At 46.0% G+C, this 20,098-nt stretch overlaps 3 protein-coding genes across 3 annotated transcripts; all 3 read left to right on the top strand.

Annotated features, from left to right (window-relative positions):
* The first annotated feature begins 856 nt into the window (after positions 1–856).
* Positions 857–4,068, top strand: LOC107194048 (glycylpeptide N-tetradecanoyltransferase 1). The gene is made up of 8 exons (XM_015583613.1): positions 857–960; positions 1,486–1,721; positions 1,799–2,009; positions 2,235–2,351; positions 2,413–2,583; positions 2,665–2,845; positions 2,928–3,191; positions 3,256–4,068. The coding sequence occupies exons 1-8, from the start codon at positions 857–859 to the stop codon at positions 3,412–3,414; spliced, it is 1,443 nt and encodes a 480-aa protein (XP_015439099.1). The 3' UTR covers positions 3,415–4,068.
* Positions 4,069–6,195: 2,127 nt separating this feature from the next.
* Positions 6,196–8,431, top strand: LOC107193947 (hyaluronidase-like). Its single transcript, XM_015583487.1, has 5 exons — positions 6,196–6,257; positions 6,499–6,719; positions 6,800–7,226; positions 7,635–7,839; positions 7,948–8,431. The coding sequence occupies exons 1-5, from the start codon at positions 6,196–6,198 to the stop codon at positions 8,179–8,181; spliced, it is 1,149 nt and encodes a 382-aa protein (XP_015438973.1). The 3' UTR covers positions 8,182–8,431.
* An 878-nt stretch (positions 8,432–9,309) lies between these two features.
* Positions 9,310–19,624, top strand: LOC107194064 (cyclin-dependent kinase 8-like). Its single transcript, XM_015583629.1, has 4 exons — positions 9,310–9,426; positions 18,423–18,510; positions 18,603–18,827; positions 18,957–19,624. The coding sequence occupies exons 2-4, from the start codon at positions 18,430–18,432 to the stop codon at positions 19,617–19,619; spliced, it is 969 nt and encodes a 322-aa protein (XP_015439115.1). The 5' UTR covers positions 9,310–9,426; positions 18,423–18,429; the 3' UTR covers positions 19,620–19,624.
* The last annotated feature ends 474 nt before the right edge of the window (positions 19,625–20,098 follow it).

The raw sequence follows: 20,098 nt of genomic DNA, 5'->3' as shown, positions 1-20,098 counted from the left end.
TCAATAATCAAATAATTAATGATAAGTAGCTCTACTTTATAATTGAAATATTAAACTTCGTTTGCTTTTATATCTTTCATTCGCTATTTATGTATTTCTTACCAAAATCATGTTGCTAACCTCAGAATTAAAATTATGAACAAATGTTATATAATAACAGAGATTTTCGTATAACTTTTGACAGAAAAAGATATTTCGTATGTTATATTAGCCTCAAAATACATTGACAAATATAAAGCATGCAATTTCATAACAAAAATAAATTATATTATCCATTCTTACTTACTTTGATGCCCCTTGGCCACGACATTTTTAAAAACGATGACCGCCAATATCACCCACGAAGTACGTTCCGCCATTTTTCTGCCGCCTCCTTTTCAAACTTTCGGTGGAGCACAAAATTTCCTGAAAAGTTTTTCGTGAAGAACCATGCACCCACGACCTAGAATGCATAATTTCTTTACAACACCCATAAAGGAACATTTATTTAACAATTTATGTGCTCAGCAGTTACAATTTACGACTGAAAAACGTTTTAACATTAATGACCTAAGACGCTCTACGCGCGTTTCTCGAACGGTTCTAACGGTAACGGACCACCGTGAACATTTGTTAAAAATTCTTTGCCAAATTACTTTGATCATCGAAAACTTTAATTGCTTTGTGTTCTTTGTTGTATAAAGAAACCATCCCACATGATCAATAACATAATAAACCGATTATTACTATAAAATTCTATAAAATTGTACTCACCGACGCAGAGACACCTTTTCGAAGCAATGGCCATCAGCTCACGGTCACGTGACCAATCATCTTTCCGTTTAAATTTGCCAGACGGAGCCACCATGTCCGGCGCATGCGCTTTGTCAAAATCTATATTAAAATGGAGGAAAAGAGTCAAGTCGTGGAACGAGAGGCTAAGAAGGATGAGATTCACGAAAAAGATGGGAAGTCAAAAAGGTATGTGAATATTTCTTCAATAGACAGTGAACATTTGCTGTTCAGTTTTCTATCGGTACGAGTGGAAAATGTTTTTTCTCTGATACACTATCTGTGGGAGTGATGGACGGCCGGCAGTTCTGTAGGCACGACTCGTGATCGTTTCTCTGTGTTCGTTTCGTAATTGTCAATGGTTGTGTGCTTCTATGAACTTGAATTAAATAAAGGGTCTAGTGTGTTTGTGTCTAAACATTGTAAAATACGTCAGGAGTATAAAATCACGTTTCTGCATTTTAGTAACCTACTGTGCATGCACTTCAAACTGCAATACCTTCATAAATAATTTAGGAGACATTTGGTTATGTATTTGTTAACATCATTCGTTTCTGTTGCCTTTAAACCTTGTCTGTTTTAAATACCTAAACTGTACTCTTCTTCGCTTGCATTATCATTTCTTGTTGTGCTGTCAGCATGTCTGTGTGCATGTGTTAAACTTCTTTTATTGTTACTATGTAAAGTAGTAATAATAAATTGTTTACAATGCAGTTCAAAAAAGAGAAATCGTAAGAAGAAGAATGAGGTGGTACATGCCACTAGTGAAAACCATGACCACGCAGGTCATAGGGACGAGCATGAAATGCATAGCACATGTAATATTTCGATAAAAGATATACAAATGGCTATGGAAGTGTTCAATATGCAACAGAAGCCTGCCAAGACTCAGGAGGAAGCTATGCAAAAGCCTTATCAATTTTGGAGCACACAGCCAGTACCAAAAATGGGTAAATGAGTCGGCATAATTTATTTTAGCACTAAGATCATTTGATACTCATATGGTTGTGTTGTCAATTCTACACAGATGAAAAGATTGTAAAAAATGAACCTATTGAACCTGATAAAACATCTATAAGGGCAGAGCCTTATTCATTGCCAGCTGATTTTCAGTGGGACACTCTAAATCTGGATGATCCTTTAGTTTTATCTGAATTATACACTTTGTTGGCTGAAAATTACGTGGAGGATGACGATGCTATGTTTAGATTTGATTATCCACCAAACTTTTTGAAGTGGTAAATAAAATAGACGATAGATAAACATAGGAATTAACACATTCGAGACCGATAACCCAGGAGAATAGACATGTAATATCTTACCCATCTAGTAGAGGACTTAGCACGTGGGTCACGTACTGACATCGTGAATCCTATCCGCTGCCGGAAATTATTAGTCTCTTAACAATACGTCAGTCTCGAATGTGATTTTAGGACCATAGACTGTATATAACAATATTTTAGGGCATTGCAACCCCCTGGATGGTGCAAAGAATGGCACTGTGGGGTACGAGTCACTAAAAGCGGACGTCTAGTCGGTTTTATTTCCGCTATTCCAGCTAATCTACGTGTCTACAACCAGTAGGTTTTGGATATTTTGTAATAATGTATTCCCCGTGGTCTAACACAAGCAATATTTTAGCACTCAGAAAATGGTGGAAATTAACTTCCTGTGCGTGCATAAGAAGTTGAGATCGAAAAGGGTCGCGCCAGTCTTAATACGTGAAATAACTAGGAGAGTTAATCTGCAAGGTATATTTCAGGCTGTGTATACTGCTGGTGTTGTATTGCCAAAACCAATAGCAACATGCAGGTGTGTAGCTGTATCGACTAGTCAAGTCGCGTAACAGGTGCCAATACTTTCACTTATTTAACATTCGAATCATTGCTATAGGTATTGGCATCGTTCTCTTAATCCAAAGAAACTAATTGACATCAAGTTCTCCCACTTGTCTCGTAACATGACAATGCAGAGAACCTTAAAACTATACAAACTGCCAGAAAATACGAAAGTACCAGGATTTAGGAAACTGGTCGAAGCAGACATACCGCAGGCTCACAAAATATTGACTGAAGTAATAATCATTGCAGGAGTGTAATAACAGAAATAGAAAGTAGAAAGGCTCAAGTATACAATTGACGTAACTCTACTTTCAGTATCTGGAAAAGTTTGATTTGGCACCAATCTTTTCAATCGAAGAATTCCGACACTGGTTCCTCCCGCAAAACGGGATTATTAACAGTTTTGTAGTGGAGAACGATGGTAAAATCACTGACATGGTTAGTTACTACACATTGCCAAGTTCTGTAATGCATCACTTAATCCACAAGACTCTAAGGGCTGCGTACAGTTTCTACAACGTGTCCACTGTAACTCCATGGCTAGATCTCATGACAGACGCTTTGATATCGGCGCGTAATGTAAGTAGCACGTCTTTCGTTTACCATTATACAGAAGTAAACATTGTATACCTGATCTTTTCAGCTCGGCTTCGACGTGTTTAACGCGTTGGACCTCATGGATAACAAGGAATTCCTAGAACCCCTGAAGTTCGGCATAGGTGACGGGAATCTCCAATATTACTTGTACAACTGGCGTTGCCCCAGCATGACACCCGGGAAGATCGGTTTGGTGCTCCAGTAGAGGTCTAGTTCAACGAATCGTTGTCTCGAAATAAAACACAATTTCGCACGTGCAAGCTTACCAAATGGGTAAATGGTATAACAAAAAAAAAATGGGGACGAACGATACGGGACTAATTAGGAAAGAAGATGAATGACGCTGAAACGGGAGCAAGTACAACCACGACGTTTCCATCGATGGAGTGTCCGGTGTACAATTCGACGCACAAGGGGGAAATCGATAACTCCTTGAATCAAACCGGGATTCGCCATTGGATCCGCCGGTTCTGCGGAACTCATCCTTGTCTCCGCCATCACTCGGGCTCATGACGTTAGGTCAAGGTCGAGATCGGAATATGCTTGCGCAGCGCGCGTGTATATACGTATGTGCGTGACTCGAGCAATGTAGATAAATATCGTACATTAGTAATTTGCAGAACCCACGCAGCTGAGGGAAGTTTTCTCTCCTGTTGGTGGTGCATCGGCCGCGAAAGGCATTCACAGTTTTCAATAAACGCTCCTGGAAGCTATTGTACGTAACCCCTGGATTATTCCCAGGCTATCCCTTCAGCATCTTCTTGATTAAATAGGTCGCAAAAGTATGCCGAAGTGAGAGTGGAAGAGTTTAAATAAAGCGAGGTCGAAAGTAAGCCTGTGTTTGTTTACCCTCCTGGTTCACCCCTGATTCACAAGTTCGCCAATAAGTTTTACTTTCACTTTGTAACCGTCGTTCCGAATAAAGTTCCGACTGATTGTGTTTCACGCGTCCCTCACCAACGACCAAAAGAGTAACCATCCCGTTCCTGAGATCAGTCGTTTTAACGCCACCTTTCCTTTCCGGTACTTTCGAAAGTCGTTGCGTAACAAGGGTCCCGCTTCCGGCGCCGATTAGATAGCGATGGGACCAAAAAGACACAGAAATAAACCTGTTTCTAAGGACTGTCATTAAGGGAAGCACCGTTGTTCTGACTTTAGTATCAACAGTAATTTACGATTATGTGACGGTCGTTTCTTCTTTGAGGTGTACGCTCGACAAAAGATTGTATGTTTCAGATTGTTCACGTTCTTCCGGAAGACAATCTCGACTGGATTTTTACGGCTGATTTCCCTCGACGAACATCACGCACGGCATACCATACCTTCGGTAGGTCCAATGGTACGCATTTAATGCGAGTCGAGGTCTTCGTAACCGTTGCTGCAGATCAATATTTAACACACAATACACGCACCAGCGACATGCAAGGCCTCCGCAAGATAACAGCCGCGAAACGATGGCCCTGTAGCGATTAAAACAGCAGATATTTCCATACTTCGTCTAAGTATAGGGGCTGAATGTGGATCAGTGCTTTTAACAAACGATTTAATCGATCAATAAGTTCTATTAACATTTAGTACACGACCATACCTGTTTCAGTCTCATCCCTTCGAGGAAAAGTCCAGATTTTGTGGTTTCTCGTAGATACAGTACGGACGAGCGTAAAGCCCCTGAAAGTGTTTATCTATAATTCCCAGCGTAAGTATGATTAACGGCGAAAAGTCGAGTTTATTGTCACCTTGGTCGGTATCGGCCTGTTATCTTAAAGCGTGAAATAGAAGCTCACGAAAGGTTGTTAAAGCACCCTTGTAAAAGTGTTTCACCTAATCAATTCGGTCGTTAAGATTAAAAGGGTACAATTCATTACCGACGGGGCTCGATAGATTGCCGCTCGGTTTCGTGCGGTACATTAATCATTCTCAAATGCAGATCGGCCGTGGAACAATTACAAAATTGGCGGGCAGTTAGAATGCACTTTCCGAGAACTTTACGCAAGATCATTTATCTCGTGATATCGGAACACGTCCTTCGGAAAATACGCATACGATTTTTTCCTACTTCGATAATAACTAATTACCTGGTGCTGGCATTGGGCAAGCCAGCAGACAACGTTGAATTAAGAAGTCAATAATAAAAATATGGCTCATCCGTGTACAAAACACTTATCCATGGCTCTCAATTATACCTAATTACGCAAGATCCATCGATGGATAGAACCTGTTCAAATACAACAGAAATGTCCAACGTATCGATATTCCACAAATCATCGAAATGACGAAGTACCAGGAACAGACACTCCAGGGAAACGTGTATATCCATCCAACTGGAAACACACCGCAGAAACCGCATTTTATCCTTGAGGAAGTTTCGTCAGCTCACAGATACGGGCGATCGTGACTGCGTTGCCAGGTGAAGCTCCTCCGTTTTAAAAGGTACATATACACACCATTGTCAGTCATCCTCGACGGGAGACCCTCGGATCAAGGTGATCCTTTGGTCCAGGCAGCTGTATCGATTTCCCAACTTGCTTCACCCGCGTTTGCGGGCCCAATGCACTCCGATCGTCTCTCGGGAAGATTGATCGCTAACGCGTGATGCCCTTTTACGCGAGGCAATAGGAGAAAAAAAAGATGAGGAAGAAAAAACGGAAACGAGAAATCACCGAACAATACCCGGAGCAAGATAACAGCACGAAGCGCTGACGAGCACGTAGGTGGGGAACACGAGACACACGATGTGGAATAAATAGTGGCCTGAAATCGAGCGGAATTCAGTCGCACCGCTGTTGTACCCATCGTCGTCGGCGTCTATTCAACGAGGAACTGGCGTCGGGGGTGATCGTGAACGTGAAATCATCCGGTCCTAACAACCAGAAGGGATCAATAATAAACCGGCCGGGTGACCAGTTCGTGTTACTTCGTCGTCGGACAGTTGTCAGTGAAAACTACCCTCTCGGTTCATGTTCCTATTAGTCGAGACGACAAAAAAATGGTACTTTTGGTGTTGTTCCTGCTGGCCCCTGTGCCTTTCGTCAATGGCTTCCTATTTGGGTAGTTAACAGATTCTTCATTCTTATTTCTTCCTTCTCTGTCTGGAAACGTAAATCAATCGTAAAACATTGTACACAGTTCTCGAAGACAACGACGAACGTGTTGGCAACCGTTGCCCGCTGGGTCCTGAAATACCCATAAAGCGTTCAAGTTCAGGAACTGAAAATATCTTATCTAATTCGTGTCATTGGCCGCGCTCACACGACTCGGCCGGCTAACACCTCGTGTTTCTCCTTGTCAGCTTCCGTCCAGTCACCACCACCCCGAGAAACGAGGAACGACAGGGGTTCTACGTATACTGGAACGTGCCCACGTTCATGTGTCACAAGTACGGGCTACGGTTCGAAGAGGTGTCCCAGAAGTATGGAATTCTTCAGAACGCGATGGACGAGTTTCGTGGCGATAAGATCGCGATTCTCTACGATCCAGGGATGTTCCCGGCGTTGCTGAAAGATTCGAACGGTAAAACAAATATTGGTTTATCTTACCTATGATTTATATAGACAATAAAGAAAGACACAGAGCTTTGAATAATTCTTCAGGGAACGTGGTACCGAGAAACGGCGGTGTTCCCCAAGAAGGTAACCTCACCAAGCATCTCGAGGTCTTTCGGGAGCATTTAATCAATCAGATCCCGGACGAATCGTTTCACGGTGTGGGGGTGATCGATTTCGAGAGTTGGCGACCAATCTTTCGTCAGAATTGGGCTTCCCTCCAGCTGTACAAAGACTTCTCTATAGAGATCGTACGGAAACAGCATCCGTTCTGGAACAGTCGGAGCGTGGAGCAGGAGGCGAAACGGAGCTTCGAGAAGTACGGGAAACTTTTCATGGAAGACACACTGAAAGCTGCCAAGCAGATCAGACCATTCGCCAGTTGGGGTTACTACGCTTATCCCTATTGCTACAATCTGACACCGAACCAGCCGAGTTCCCAGTGCGACGAGACGGCGATGCTGGAGAACGATAAGTATGGCGATCATGAGAGTTTAATGTCCCATTTCGAATCGCTTTTCCCAGGGGGGTTAGAATATTCGTGGCATATCGTTGATAGATTTATGTAGGCTTTCCACATCGAAGCAAGCCTGATCGATAGCCCTTAGATGATCGATCTACCAAAATCAATTGTACCGTTTCACTTTCATCCGCGTGGATAACACCTTCCACGAAGTAACCGCTATGCTCCGGTTCCATCATCGAGGTACCTCGAGAACCGTGCGTAACGAGATTACGAATCACTTGTCAAGATCAATTTTAACTCGGTCAATGTCATGGATCTCGTTGAAAATTTAAATTATTTCCAGTTTCATCCGACTTATCTAATCTGTCCCGATAAGCAAACAACAATGCAGTTAGCATCCTTGTTCCTCTGCCTCAGAATGTCGTGGCTGTTCGAGTTGGAGGACGTGCTACTGCCATCGGTGTACTTGCGTCAGAGCCTGGCCAACAGTCAAAGAGTCGGCCTCGTCGGTGGCCGGGTGAAAGAGGCTCTCAGAATAGCGAAAGAGACGACACCCAGGAAAAGGGTCCTACCCTATTACTGGTACAAGTACCAGGATCACAGGGATACCTATTTGAATAAGGTTAGTCCGTTTCGTTTTGAGAAGAGGATAGAAAGAAAGGAAAAAAGAAGATGCGTCACCTGATAACGTTCTCGGCGCTGGTGCCTCAAAATGGATTTATCTTCGCAGGCTGATCTTGAGGCCACTCTCCGGAAGATCTTGGATCTCGGCGCGGACGGTCTCATCATTTGGGGGAGCTCTAACGATATCAACACCAAGGAGAAGTGCCTGCGGTTCAGGGAATACCTGAACAATGATCTCGGCCCTATTGTCGCTGGTGTCAGGCAAACTGTCCCAGGGTTGACCCACTACGAGGCCAATCCTGCGGAAAATCGTTTCGATGTCAGCGTCGATCAAGTCTGACGACGACGCTAGGACAATGATCTGAAGACTTGGTGTGTTAAAACGGAAAATCCGAAAGGACCTTATAGTGTCTAATGCTTACGTGCGCGATTACCATAAACGTGACGTACGTGGCGGTGACGTTGTTCGACCTTCGACGGAGAAAGATGTTCTGGGTGTATTTGTCGCTGAAACCAAAGCCGACTGGACGAGAGACACGGTACTCCTGAAACGTCGCTCGAATATTGAGTAACGATCGAAATAAATTTGCTACAGAACTATCGCTTCTACTTTCATTCTTCATCCTGGAACGCTTGTCAACGTAACAGCAGTCGGTAATATTCTCCTCTTCCAGCTTCCACAGGGCATTTGTAGTCGACGATAACGATTCCTTGTGGATTGCCGATAACTGGGCCAGATTTCCTCCTCCGGGTATGCCCCCCGAAATCCTTTCTATCATCGTGGTATCGAGGTGACGGTTACGGCGGCGGCGAAAACTGGCCAGAGAGGAGGCAGAGAGCTCGCGACCAGCGCACTTCAGCAGTAACGTACGACAAGTTTTACTGGTTCGAGGTGTAAGGCCTCGGGCGATCTTGCTTTTTACAGTACACGCGACGTCGTCGTCGTCGTCGTTGTAGAGGTAGTCAAAGATCTCTCTTGCTTACCGTTGATCTCCCTCCCCCTCACCCCCTTCCCCATCATCGTTGCTTGTTCGGTGAGTGATCCTTTCTCTTTCTGTTTCCACGAGGATACCTGGAGAAACTGGGAGACGGAGAAAGAGAGAGAACGGAACGGGAACGGTGCGGAACCGAACGTACCGAGTAGAAGGAGGAGCTGAAGGAGACTCCGGTGTGGTGGTGGTGGAGGTGGAGCAAGAGGAGGAGGAGGAGGAGGAGAACGGAACACGAGAGATCGGCAGCACAGTTTCGTGTTCAGCTCAGCTCGGTTCGGCTCAGCCTCATATCGGATCCCCGTGTTTTCGAGGCAAAACCGTTCGTCATATTTGTCGCGCGCAGATCGATCCCCCCCGCCGTCGCCCTGGATCCCCTTCCCCCGAGGTAGTCTCCGCTGCCGGGACAGCGGAAGAGATCCATCCGGAAGGCTGGGCACCGGAGTGAAGTCCGCGGCCGAGCGAGACGATACACACAACGTCGTCGGCGAAGAAATCGCGTTACGTTCGTCCAATCGTACTTGTTTTACTTGTTTTCGTTCCACGGCATATTCTAGAGTGGTGCGTAGTTCGCGACGTCGCTGACGTACACGGAGGTGAGTGACAGTTTCTTCAGAAAAGCCAAGGCTGCCGCCGTACGCTGGATCGGCGGCTCGAGATCTGCCGCCAGAGTTGCCAGACCGTGATACATACGTGTACAGTAACAAGCCTTCCACATTGCCCGAGATTCGATCACGAATCATCGACATTCTCGCGTGGATTTTCTACCGAGGATACACCACGTAACCGTAGATACGAGACGATAGTAATTATTCTGGACCCATGGACTTTGACAGTGCCTTCGACGATGATAGGTTTGCCCCTGGATGATGTAGCTACTTTTTGACCGATAGAGTTTGCATCCATGATCCATCAGGAAGCGATTTCTGGTCTGTAGGAAAGTGATGATGGTCGCAAGACTAGTGAGTACAGAGACATTGTTTGGTTTCCAAGTTCATTGTTCGAACACCCGAAGGGGGGTCATTTTCCCCGGTGGTCCACCTCAAAGCGAACGAAAGTTTACACCAGCTGAGCCGAGTCGCGACGATGATCACAGGGCCTCTTAGAAAGTGGCGGACAGACGACCGGTGGGGGCCAAGGGGACAGGGACTACGCGGCTAAATAGTTCAGAAGCACCCTATCCAAAACGTTTTGCCCCACCAATCCTAATATACCCAGACCCTATTCTTCGAGTTAATGATAGCTCTTCTTAGACTCTTAACAGTTAACCTCCATGGTGAAACCGTTGCGCGGTAGCCGACTCGCCATCGGGTTCCTTTCTAATGAAGACCTTTCGCGACTGGGTCCGACTTGTGGCCACTGTGCGCGCGGTTAATTGGCTAATCCGAGAAATATCCGACGAAAATATGCATATCCATCCCGTCTCGGAGGGGAATCACGCGAGATCCGACACACCAAGACGCTTCTTCTTTTTTTCCCAACGGAGGATTTATATATTTAACTGACTAATCACGATGGTTTTGCGAAGGAATACTCCCTGGGCATACTGAAACTCCGAGTAACCATTGTTGAACAGGTTACTTCATCCTGTAAACATCCCGTAATATCATTAACCGGTCTCATTTCTCCCCACCGAAAGAGAACGGGGTCCGCCACTTAATTGCATCTTACGGTGCGCTTGCTTTTTAATGCTGCAGGTAGTCCGCGTTACCGAACCGAGACTTGGAACCAACTCCCCGCTAATGCGACCATGTTCGCGCCTCCCGTGTAATTGGACCGCAGAAAATGGACAATAATACCACCGAGGTTTAATTGGTGTCTTCAACCTTTCATTAAGTCGTTTGGTTACCTCTCTCTCTCTCTCTCTCTCTCTGCTCCCTTCTGTCTCTCTCTGCGCACCATTGAAAAAGTAACATTTAAAAAAAAGAACAAACAAGCAAATTTGACACGTTGTCCGAACGGCGGCGACCTCAGTTCGTGTTTAACATCAACGTCGTCGCTTGGACCGTTCTTCCCCTCCCTTCTGGGAACATTCCTCGACCGGTGTGTGGCCTGTAACGAACTATGAAAAATTGAGGCGTTCCAAAGGGGGTCCATGACACTTGATACCGATATCCGTGAGGTCAACACCGGTCCCGAAGTAGCTGTGTCATCTCGCGGCCGTTGTGTGTATAGCGTTCGCGGCGGCTCGTTCAGGTAACGGGGTTATCGTTTGCTAGAAAAGATCATTAAAAGAACCAAGTACAAATTGCCCGACTCTTCCGTCCGGTGAGAAAGACACCTAGCGACCGTATAGGTTGTGAAATCGGTCGAGATAAAGGGCCCCCGTGAGTGGTTCCCCTCTATTCGATTCGTTTTTGCTTCTCGATCGATTTCTTTCTGTCACGGATCTTCGAGAGGAGGGGATTCGCTTTTCAAAAGGGGAAGGACGAGAAAATCGGATCAAAGAAGACGGAGGGGGGTAGAGCTCGCGGTTGCCTTCCTTTCTTTCTTCCTTTTTTTTCCTCTTCTCTCGTTAGAGGACAGGGAAGATATAGGGAAGAGAGAATGAGAAAGCTAGTAGCGTCTGAAGTAGCGGCCAGGCTCGAGGAAGACGAAAGGGCCCGTTTTAAAGAGGCGAGCATTAAAAACAACAATGTCATTACATTTTAACGACCTGTTCTTGGGCTCTGCCCTCCCTTTTAAGAACGTTCGTTTGCAGGTATGTGGTCCGCGGCTGTTGGCGGGGCAACCACACCGGGAGAGAATTCTTAAAGCAGTGTACACACCAGCTCCCTACTCCTTTTTGCCCCCTCCAGCCTCGCCGGTATGTTTAATTTTGATTCGGGGGGTATTCGATTGAAAAAAAATTTGAGACCGTCCCGAACCACGGCGGATTTTCTGATTTGTAACATTCTCGTTGCATCGAATTTTTGAACACACATATTCCTTCACACGACCGTTATCAAAGACTTAAACATTTCGTATTTCTCGATTTCTTGGTAGCAGAGCAAACATTATTTATACGCGAATGTGTTGACTTTATATTCCGATAGATCGGGACGAAATATGGTAACGTTTCTCAATAAAAAATTAAGAACATATGTTGCCTAAGAATCGAAATATTGAAAGGTATGACGATTTCGCAAAAGAAACAATCTTAATCACCGATTCAATTTCACGGACCCCTGGTGTCTCGATTACACCAGTTGTGCAGTCGCGGATGATCGAGGGTCCGAAAACGTCGAACCACTCGGTCACGCGGGGCCGGTGTCGAAATTTCGGCGGGCTTAAAATCGCGATCTAATCGTGGAACGAAGAGAGGGTGCGAAAGCAGCTTAATCCGACACTGCCCGATGCACAAGGGCCCCTTCCAGCTCCTCCGGGGCCCGTGCCCCCCTCCACGCCGGCTGATTTCTCCCCACGCACTCCGGGCACGCCGTGCAGCTCGCGAAGAATTAGTATGGGCGAAGTAACAAAAGCACGAGGAACAAGTACGGGGGGTGTGCGGAGAGTGGCGGTGAAGGAGGAAGAAAAAAAAGGAGCCGAGATGGCGCCACACGTCCAGCGTGTTTTCGGGGCATCCTCCGGTGCTGTTGGCAAACTCCTTTTTTTTCTCTCTATCTTTCTCTTCGTCTTCTTCTTCTTCTTCTTCTTTTCTTGGACCCTCTCGATCTTTCATTTCGCTTCATCTCGCCCGCGGGGCCCCATCCGTCCGTTCCCCTGTCTTGCTTCTGGGCGCGTTCTGCGCACCCTATCCCCTTTAGGCGATTCCTCTCTCTTTTATTTTGCTCCCCTTCCTGGACCCTCACCCTGCCCGGGCCCCCTATTAGTTCGGCCACGGCACCGTATTGCCAGGAACAAAATAAAAAGGGAAGAAAAGAGGAGCAAAGGACGGTCGCAAAATACGAAATTGGGCTAGACCAAATCGAGAGATAGGGGATTTCTCATTAAAATAGGGGAGAATGTATTGCGCTCGCGAAAATGATCCCTCTAATCTAGAATGGCGATCGGTCATCCTTTGGGCCCTCCTACTCCTCGTCATGACCTTCGTCAGCGTCGGGATGCGTGACGGAGAATTTCACGGTATAAAACGATTTTGCCAGGCGCGCGGATACTCGAAGACATCAGGTTCTCTCGTTTATATGTACATACGTACCGACCCGATTATATCAATGGTACTTGCTGTTAAATTTTTCAAAAGTAATGTCATACGAATGATCTGTTTTATTCCTGCAGTAACATACCGAATTTTTCTCTTGGAACATAAGAAATAATCATCGAGTTCTCTTCGTGTACCACACCGTTCTTACCCACGTCTCGAATGGAATTTCAAAAAGGAACAACGATCGTGCTGTGCACCACAGACGATTCTAGCCAGATATGGTTACGCGTAGATAAAGCACGGCGAAGGTGATCGAGCGAGGAGAAACTAGTACACAGCTGCGGGTACCACGTGCTCGAACCAGTACCTATTCACCGACGCTACCATTGGTCGAGAACCTCGAACCATCTAGCCGTTTCTTCTTCTTCCTCTCGGTTTCTACCTCCTCGGTGTTCCTTTTCTTCCCTTTCCCTCGGCGTCTAAGTACACCGGCGAAAGAGATCATGAACGTATCTCATGCACCCGAGCGCGTCAGGGCCGTATGAACTCCGGTTCAAACATACCTTGAACTTTCATATATTCTTCCTACCTTTATCCTTCTTCATTATCATTCAACCCTGGTCTTCTTTAATCATCGGAACAGTCTCCTCCAATATAATCTTTTCCAAATCAGGATCGTTAAATCATTTTCCAGCCTAATTGATCGTAGTCAAAAGAGGCTGGCACCAGCCAGTCAGAATGGTCCCTAAATCACTGGAAGGTACGGTTCCTTTAGACTCTCTGCACGTTCTTCCTCCCACCCCTGTCGTCCAGTTTCGCCATACATAATTCTCTCTCTTTCTCGCCATAGGTAAAAGTCCCGTGGTGAAATATGAATTCCTATTAGCTGGCTTCCTGGAACCGCCACGACGTCGACGCGTCACGTCCGCGGGGACCCTCACGGCGAGGTGTTAAGCTCTCCTCTCTTTGGTCCCGGGGTGGACGGATTTTAATTCCGCGCCTTTTTTAAATGGTCCCGTGGGGGTTGGGCAGCGGCGACCAAACGAACGGATTCCGTTCCGTGGCGTGCACACAGATCGCCGGCGCCCTTTGTGCCGGCCCGCCTAGGCTCGGGGGCGCGTCAAATTTGGTTGAAAATCAAATTAATCTCGCGGCTGGGCGCAGGACCCTTTACCATCTCGCTCTTTGAACGCTTTCTGTCTTTCCCTCTGTCTCTCTCGCGCCCGCTACCTCGGCCCCGTCGAGCAGCATCTCTGTCTTCGTCTCTCGTTCACGGACGACACGAGCAAATCGAAGGAAAGGGACTGAGAGAGGAAGAAGGTAAGAGAAGGAGGTGGACCGGAGGTCCTCCACGCCACCGACACGGACCCAGAGGCGAGAAGAGAAGGTGGCGCAGCAACAAAGAGCTTTGGACTTCTGGCTGCGACCCCACCAGGGCCGTATCCATTCGGTACAACGTTAAACGGTTCCACTATGCCTCACCTGATCCATCGTTCAGAGAAATTGAAGGTGTTTTCGATAATATTCTGATCGCGCCGTGCGAAACTGTTAAACAGATATTACGAATTTAAATGAGAATATCTTCCCGCCACTGTGGTCCGTACATATAACCTCTTTGGTAGAACAACAGAAATTATTTTTAGGGGGTCACTGTGTATAATAGTATCAATAGTACCAAATTTACGTTTATATAGACAGGTGGAGGATGTTTCTAAATAAAATGAAGAATTGATAATCGGTTTACCGGAAATTTCAGCTTGACATTTTATTAATCCTTTCTCTGCTCGTTCAGAGGGTGATGAAGCCAGGGGATCGTCGGTTTAGATAGCAAGGATGAAGTGGTACTTATTGTAAGTCGTGAGACTCATCCGGATTAAGTACGTCCCTGTAGTGTCCTACTCGGTCATTCAAATCTCCGCTCGTGGAAATGAGATGGGCGGTCGGGGCCGGTGTAGTCACGCACACCCCTTCCCCCCCTAGCTGGCACGTACAGGGTGATTCAACAAGAATCGGCCGAGAGCACTAATTTTCAGACTATCCTGTGTTTACGCTAATTTGCCGTGTGGTTGTAAGAAGCTATTAGTGAAACGTCAATGTTTTTTTCGTACATATTAGTCCTCTCCAAAACTGAAATTAAAATATCGTTGATCCTTCTTCGTTACCCAGGATCATTCTATAAATATCGTTATCGTTCTCCAACTTTGAATACTTATAATTTGGATAAGACTAGAAACACCACGTGTGGAAGGATAGTTTTACACCTCTAGAGAAGTAGCTGACTCAAACCATTAATGAATCGTCCCACCATTTTTCCCTGAGTTCCGCGTAATTCGATCGAGCTGCAAAGCACGCGTCTGTCCCTTATCTACGCGCGAGCGTGCCTTTGTTTCACAACGAGTCTCTCGCCACGCGCTTCCCCGCTATCGTCCTCCGAGTTATCATCGGTATCACTGGAGCAATTTCGCAAAAAAAAAAAAAAAAAAAACAGATCCGCCCCGATATCATTTTTCGATTTGTGATCGGATTTCTTCTCGCGGGGAACGACGGCTTCCGTGCTTCTTGGAACAGTCGGAATAAGAAACGAAGAAGGGAGGGCTCGACCGCGTGAGAATAAAGTCGAACGAAAGCCACCGGCCATCGAAGAAAAAGGTTCCACGAATGAAGTGGCGGATGAAGGAGAGGATACGACGACGACGTGGACGACGACGACGAAGAAGAAGAAGAAGAAAAGGGCCCAGGGAGATCGGAATTGAAATGCATCGGAGGGGAACGAAAAGTTGATCCTCTCCTGGAAATACCGGGGACCAATTGTCCGGGGAGGGACGAGATTCCTTCTGTTGTCAGGAATTCAACTCGCGAGTCCAAACGACAAAGTGAATTCCTAAAGGACTGAAAGGAAGGATGCACGGAGGGTTCCCGATGCTCCGCAGTTAAACGGATCCGGAGGATTTTTAGGCCCACCCCACCCCCCCGAAAAAAGGGCCCGGAGCTCTCGTAATTGGACCTGCACATCCTTTTACCTTGTCGTTTCGTGCCACTTGTTCAGCGGTGATCTCCGAAGGATCAAGAAAGATCGTACGATGAGATTGACGCTTTTTTCCGTCGCCATCGATCCGACCGGTCCTGTATATGTATACTAACCTCCCTTCGGTCCTTTTCCCTCGCTGTTGCGGTATTATTGCTTCATTACCGATTGCATCGTCAACGTAAACGAACATGTTCCACTTGGACACGCTAATTGAGAAGATATTATGCACTCCGTCCATGGATATGTAAATAGTTGAGGGGGTCGATGAATCTTTTTTTAAATCTATAAATCTTTTCATTAATTTGTGAAGAAAACACAAATTTTATTTAATGTAATCGTACAACCAGTATTATTTGAGGAGGCCAGTGCAAGAGGGAACTATACTACAACAGTAGAGGTAGTCTAAATATAGGCTAGCAGTTTTACTTCAGGACTTATTGCCATACCTGTTGAGGATTTTTAAGATGTAACACTTCAATGTATCTAAAACATGTTTGTTTTTTTTTCTTAAGTTGTAGTTACACTATTCTTGCTAGGGGTGAAGCACCTAATATGACCCTGTACTTTCAACTAGTCCATATTCAGACCCTAGCCTGTATTTGAACCACCTTTTCTAGCTAGACACCAAGATGTGCCAGAATTAACAAAAATCTAATTTCTCAATATATCTTGGTATAGTTCCTTCCTGCACTGGATTCCTCCTTTCATTTAATAATTTTCCAACATTTCTCTACAGACAACTCCTCCTGAATATTAATCCCAACAATTACATATGCCCTGAACAATTCCAAATTTAAATTGCCAACCGGATGAATCCACGTAATAATACATTCCCGTCATGAATTATTCCCGATTCGTGACGATCGTGTTCCCGAAACCAGCAAGAACACAACTTTCGTTCTATCCACGATGTGAAAAATCCTCAGGTTCTTTACACTCCGACCCCGAAGTAGCTTCGTATATACCGCCGGAAGAGGAGTGCATCCCGTATTCAAGCCTCGTACCCTAAATCCGCCGCTATTTATGACCGTGGGGACATCCACCGTGAAAGTCTCTCCTCTCTCCTGTGATCCCGAGAGAGGGCCACGCGGGAATTCCGTTATCTCGAAATCTTGGGACGACTTTAAAACTCGAGCATCCCGGTTTCTCGTCGAGGAATCGGGGAATCGGGCTGACGATTTATGAATGAAGTCCACCACCGGTCGCGTCGTCGCCGATACTCTGGGCCTAACCCCCCCCCCTTCCCATCCCTCTGTCTCGCTCTATTAACCCCGTGTTAGCTCGAGGACACAAGACCGTTCGGGCCCCGTCGCGTTTACGAGCCCCTTTATACATACGGCGGGCTCGCCTTAAACAAAATTCACGCGACGAAACGCGAGAGAGAGAAAAAAGAAAGGAAAGAAAAGAGGTGCCCCGAGAGAAGAGCGGCACCACGACAAATCTCGGTGACGTAATTTCAGACGGTCGTCGAACCGGAGACCTCGAGGCGCACACCTCGAGACCCAACGCTAGCGATGGGACCAACTCCAATATGTACTTATGAATATCAATCGAGTTCATTGCCGAACCTAGTCCCGTCCGATTTCACGAATACCATGAGAAGGAAATGATTCGTTCACTTCTGGGATTTACTGAAGGTTTGGTGTTCGAGTAGATACCATTTGACTATGATATTTTCTGAAAATTACATATTTCCCGACGATTCGTTATCACGGATGGAACCTTGTAATTTGTAACTATTTTTACGGGGAAATAATTGTTTGATTTTGGAGCATGTAATGCGGGATCAGCTAAAATTATGGTGAACAAATGGGTAAGTCAGGGGTTGGGGCAAAATTGATCTCAAAGCAAATTCCGTAATACTATTTTAAATGAATCTTAGATTTAATTTTACATACAAAATATCAGTTAATATAATATTGTTCTCCTTTGAAGGGCTGGATCCATTTTTTCCCCCTAGGATAGGGCAAATGCCATTTTTCTCCCTCTAGGGAGGAGCAAGAAGCAAGTGACCCTGCCCCCTGGCTACGCTCATGTCAATATCGAATTACTTACATTTGACAACTATAAATACAATTTTTCATACAGGTGTTAACGTGACGTTAAAAATTCCTGCATATTCTATATCAGGAACAGTAGATGTATCATAAAGATTTCACGATGTCTTATAATGTAACTTGGACCCATCGCTACCCACGACTTTCATTCATGCAGGGTGGGGACTGGCGAGTACGCGTTGCACACGTGCACACCGTACACGCCGCGCCTCGAATCGCAATCGCGAAATTCTTCCAACGTACTCCACTTGTCCCCCCTCCCCCTGCAACACCCCCTGTACACCTGAACTGAAGAGAAAGTTTTTGGTCCCGCGGTTAGACGGCATTGGCTTTTCTTACCTGAGACTATTTCATAGCGATCGTCGATCAGTTGGAAAGATTTGGATACCCTCTCTCTCTCTCCGTCTCCTTGTATTGTTTCAGGGGGATCATGGGATCGACGTGTCATCTGACGGTGGCGATCCTGCTGCTAGTCCAGTCGACCCTTCTTCTTGCGCACCGAGAGCACAAGGTTAATCGATCTTTACCTCGACACTGTCACACTTTCCCTAGCTGTTCGGTTTTCCTCCTGGAATGACGTTGCCCGTGATTTCGTTCTTCAAGGTCCACAACATCGTACTGTACCCGGACAAGCACAGCTGGTGCAAGACAACCCCCATCAAGCAGGTGGTCGCCTGGCCCCAGTGTTCCTCGCAGGAATTGGACAACAACGTTTGCGTCGGGGCTTGTTTCTCGTATATGGTGCCGCACAGCGAACCGTCCGCGCCTGGTGACCTGATCAGACCGTACTGCGACTCCTGTCAACCCCTCGACAGCGTCTGGCACACGGTAAATTGATGCGGTGGTGTCTAAATCCGTATATCGTGATGATTCACTATTTAGATCCCACGAGTTGATGAAGAAAAACGAGCAAAGTGTTCAACGTTCCTTTGCTCATTGATTACTCAAACGTTCCAGGTGACGCTGGACTGCAAGGACGAAGAGAACAATCCGATCACCGTGCAGAAGAAGGTCCAAATAATCACCAACTGTTCATGCAGCTCCTGCATGGAAACATCCAGGATCAAACCGGACTACAACACCCTGCTTCAATCCCTGACAAAGGAGAACCTGGACAAGAACGTGAATATCGTCCACGAAACGCCAGATCTATTGTTGAATCCCAATTTGAACGCCTCGAAGAACACTACCAGGGATGGAGTACAGGCGAACGAAAGGTTCATGCAGCTCTACCAGAAGCTAAAGGACACCGAGCAGCTCACGGAATCGGGTGCCAAGGAGCTGTTCTCCAAGTTCGAAGAAGACATCAACCTGGACAATCTGAGGGACCTGTTGAAGAAGTACAGCCAGGAAGAGGAGAGACAGCAATCGCATCAGCACCAACATCAGCATCAACATCAGCCTAATGGGAAGCAACAGCAGCAACAACAACAGCAACAACAGCATCATCCAACGACGACGGTGCTACATCGAGGACCCCATCATTCGATGGTTCTGGACTCCGATGTGAAAGAGAAGATCGACGTGGAGCCGCATTATCTTCACCCGGCGGTCGCCGGCCAGGAGATTAGCTATCACGACAACGGTCTCGTGGACAAGGATAAGAAGAAAGATTTCTGATCAGTCGGAAGACGTTTTCTCTCGCGGAAGGAAACGCGTGTGGCTGACTGACATTTTTCGATGGTCAGCCTGGTCAGGGTTAATAGAAGACATTATTTGGTTTATATGAGAACCTCTGTCGGCATCGTACGAGACCGTTTCTTTTGTCGTTTGATCATTCAATTCAGCCTAGTCCAGTCTGTAGTTTGATCGTTTCCGTTCAGTTCGGTGACTGAGATACATGAACCACTTGTAAATAGAGACGATTCGTACGTTTTCTCATTTGCTTTGGATGAAAAGAAATAAGAAAGGATGATGCTTCTGTTTCGTATTGTTCTATGAAAAATGTTATAATATATGTTATTGTCGAGGAGCTGCGGTGGAAATTGTTCGATTGGTTTCACTCGGATTGGACGCAAGGATAAAAAACGGATGCGTCAGGGAGATATTGACTTCTTAATGGAAGAGAGAGAGAAAGAGAGAGAGATGAAATTCTAATA

The sequence above is a fragment of the Dufourea novaeangliae genome, unplaced genomic scaffold (genome assembly GCF_001272555.1).
Source record: "Dufourea novaeangliae isolate 0120121106 unplaced genomic scaffold, ASM127255v1 scaffold21, whole genome shotgun sequence".
NCBI classification, from domain to species: Eukaryota; Metazoa; Arthropoda; class Insecta; order Hymenoptera; family Halictidae; genus Dufourea; species Dufourea novaeangliae.
This window is presented reverse-complemented; position numbering and strand designations above follow the sequence as displayed.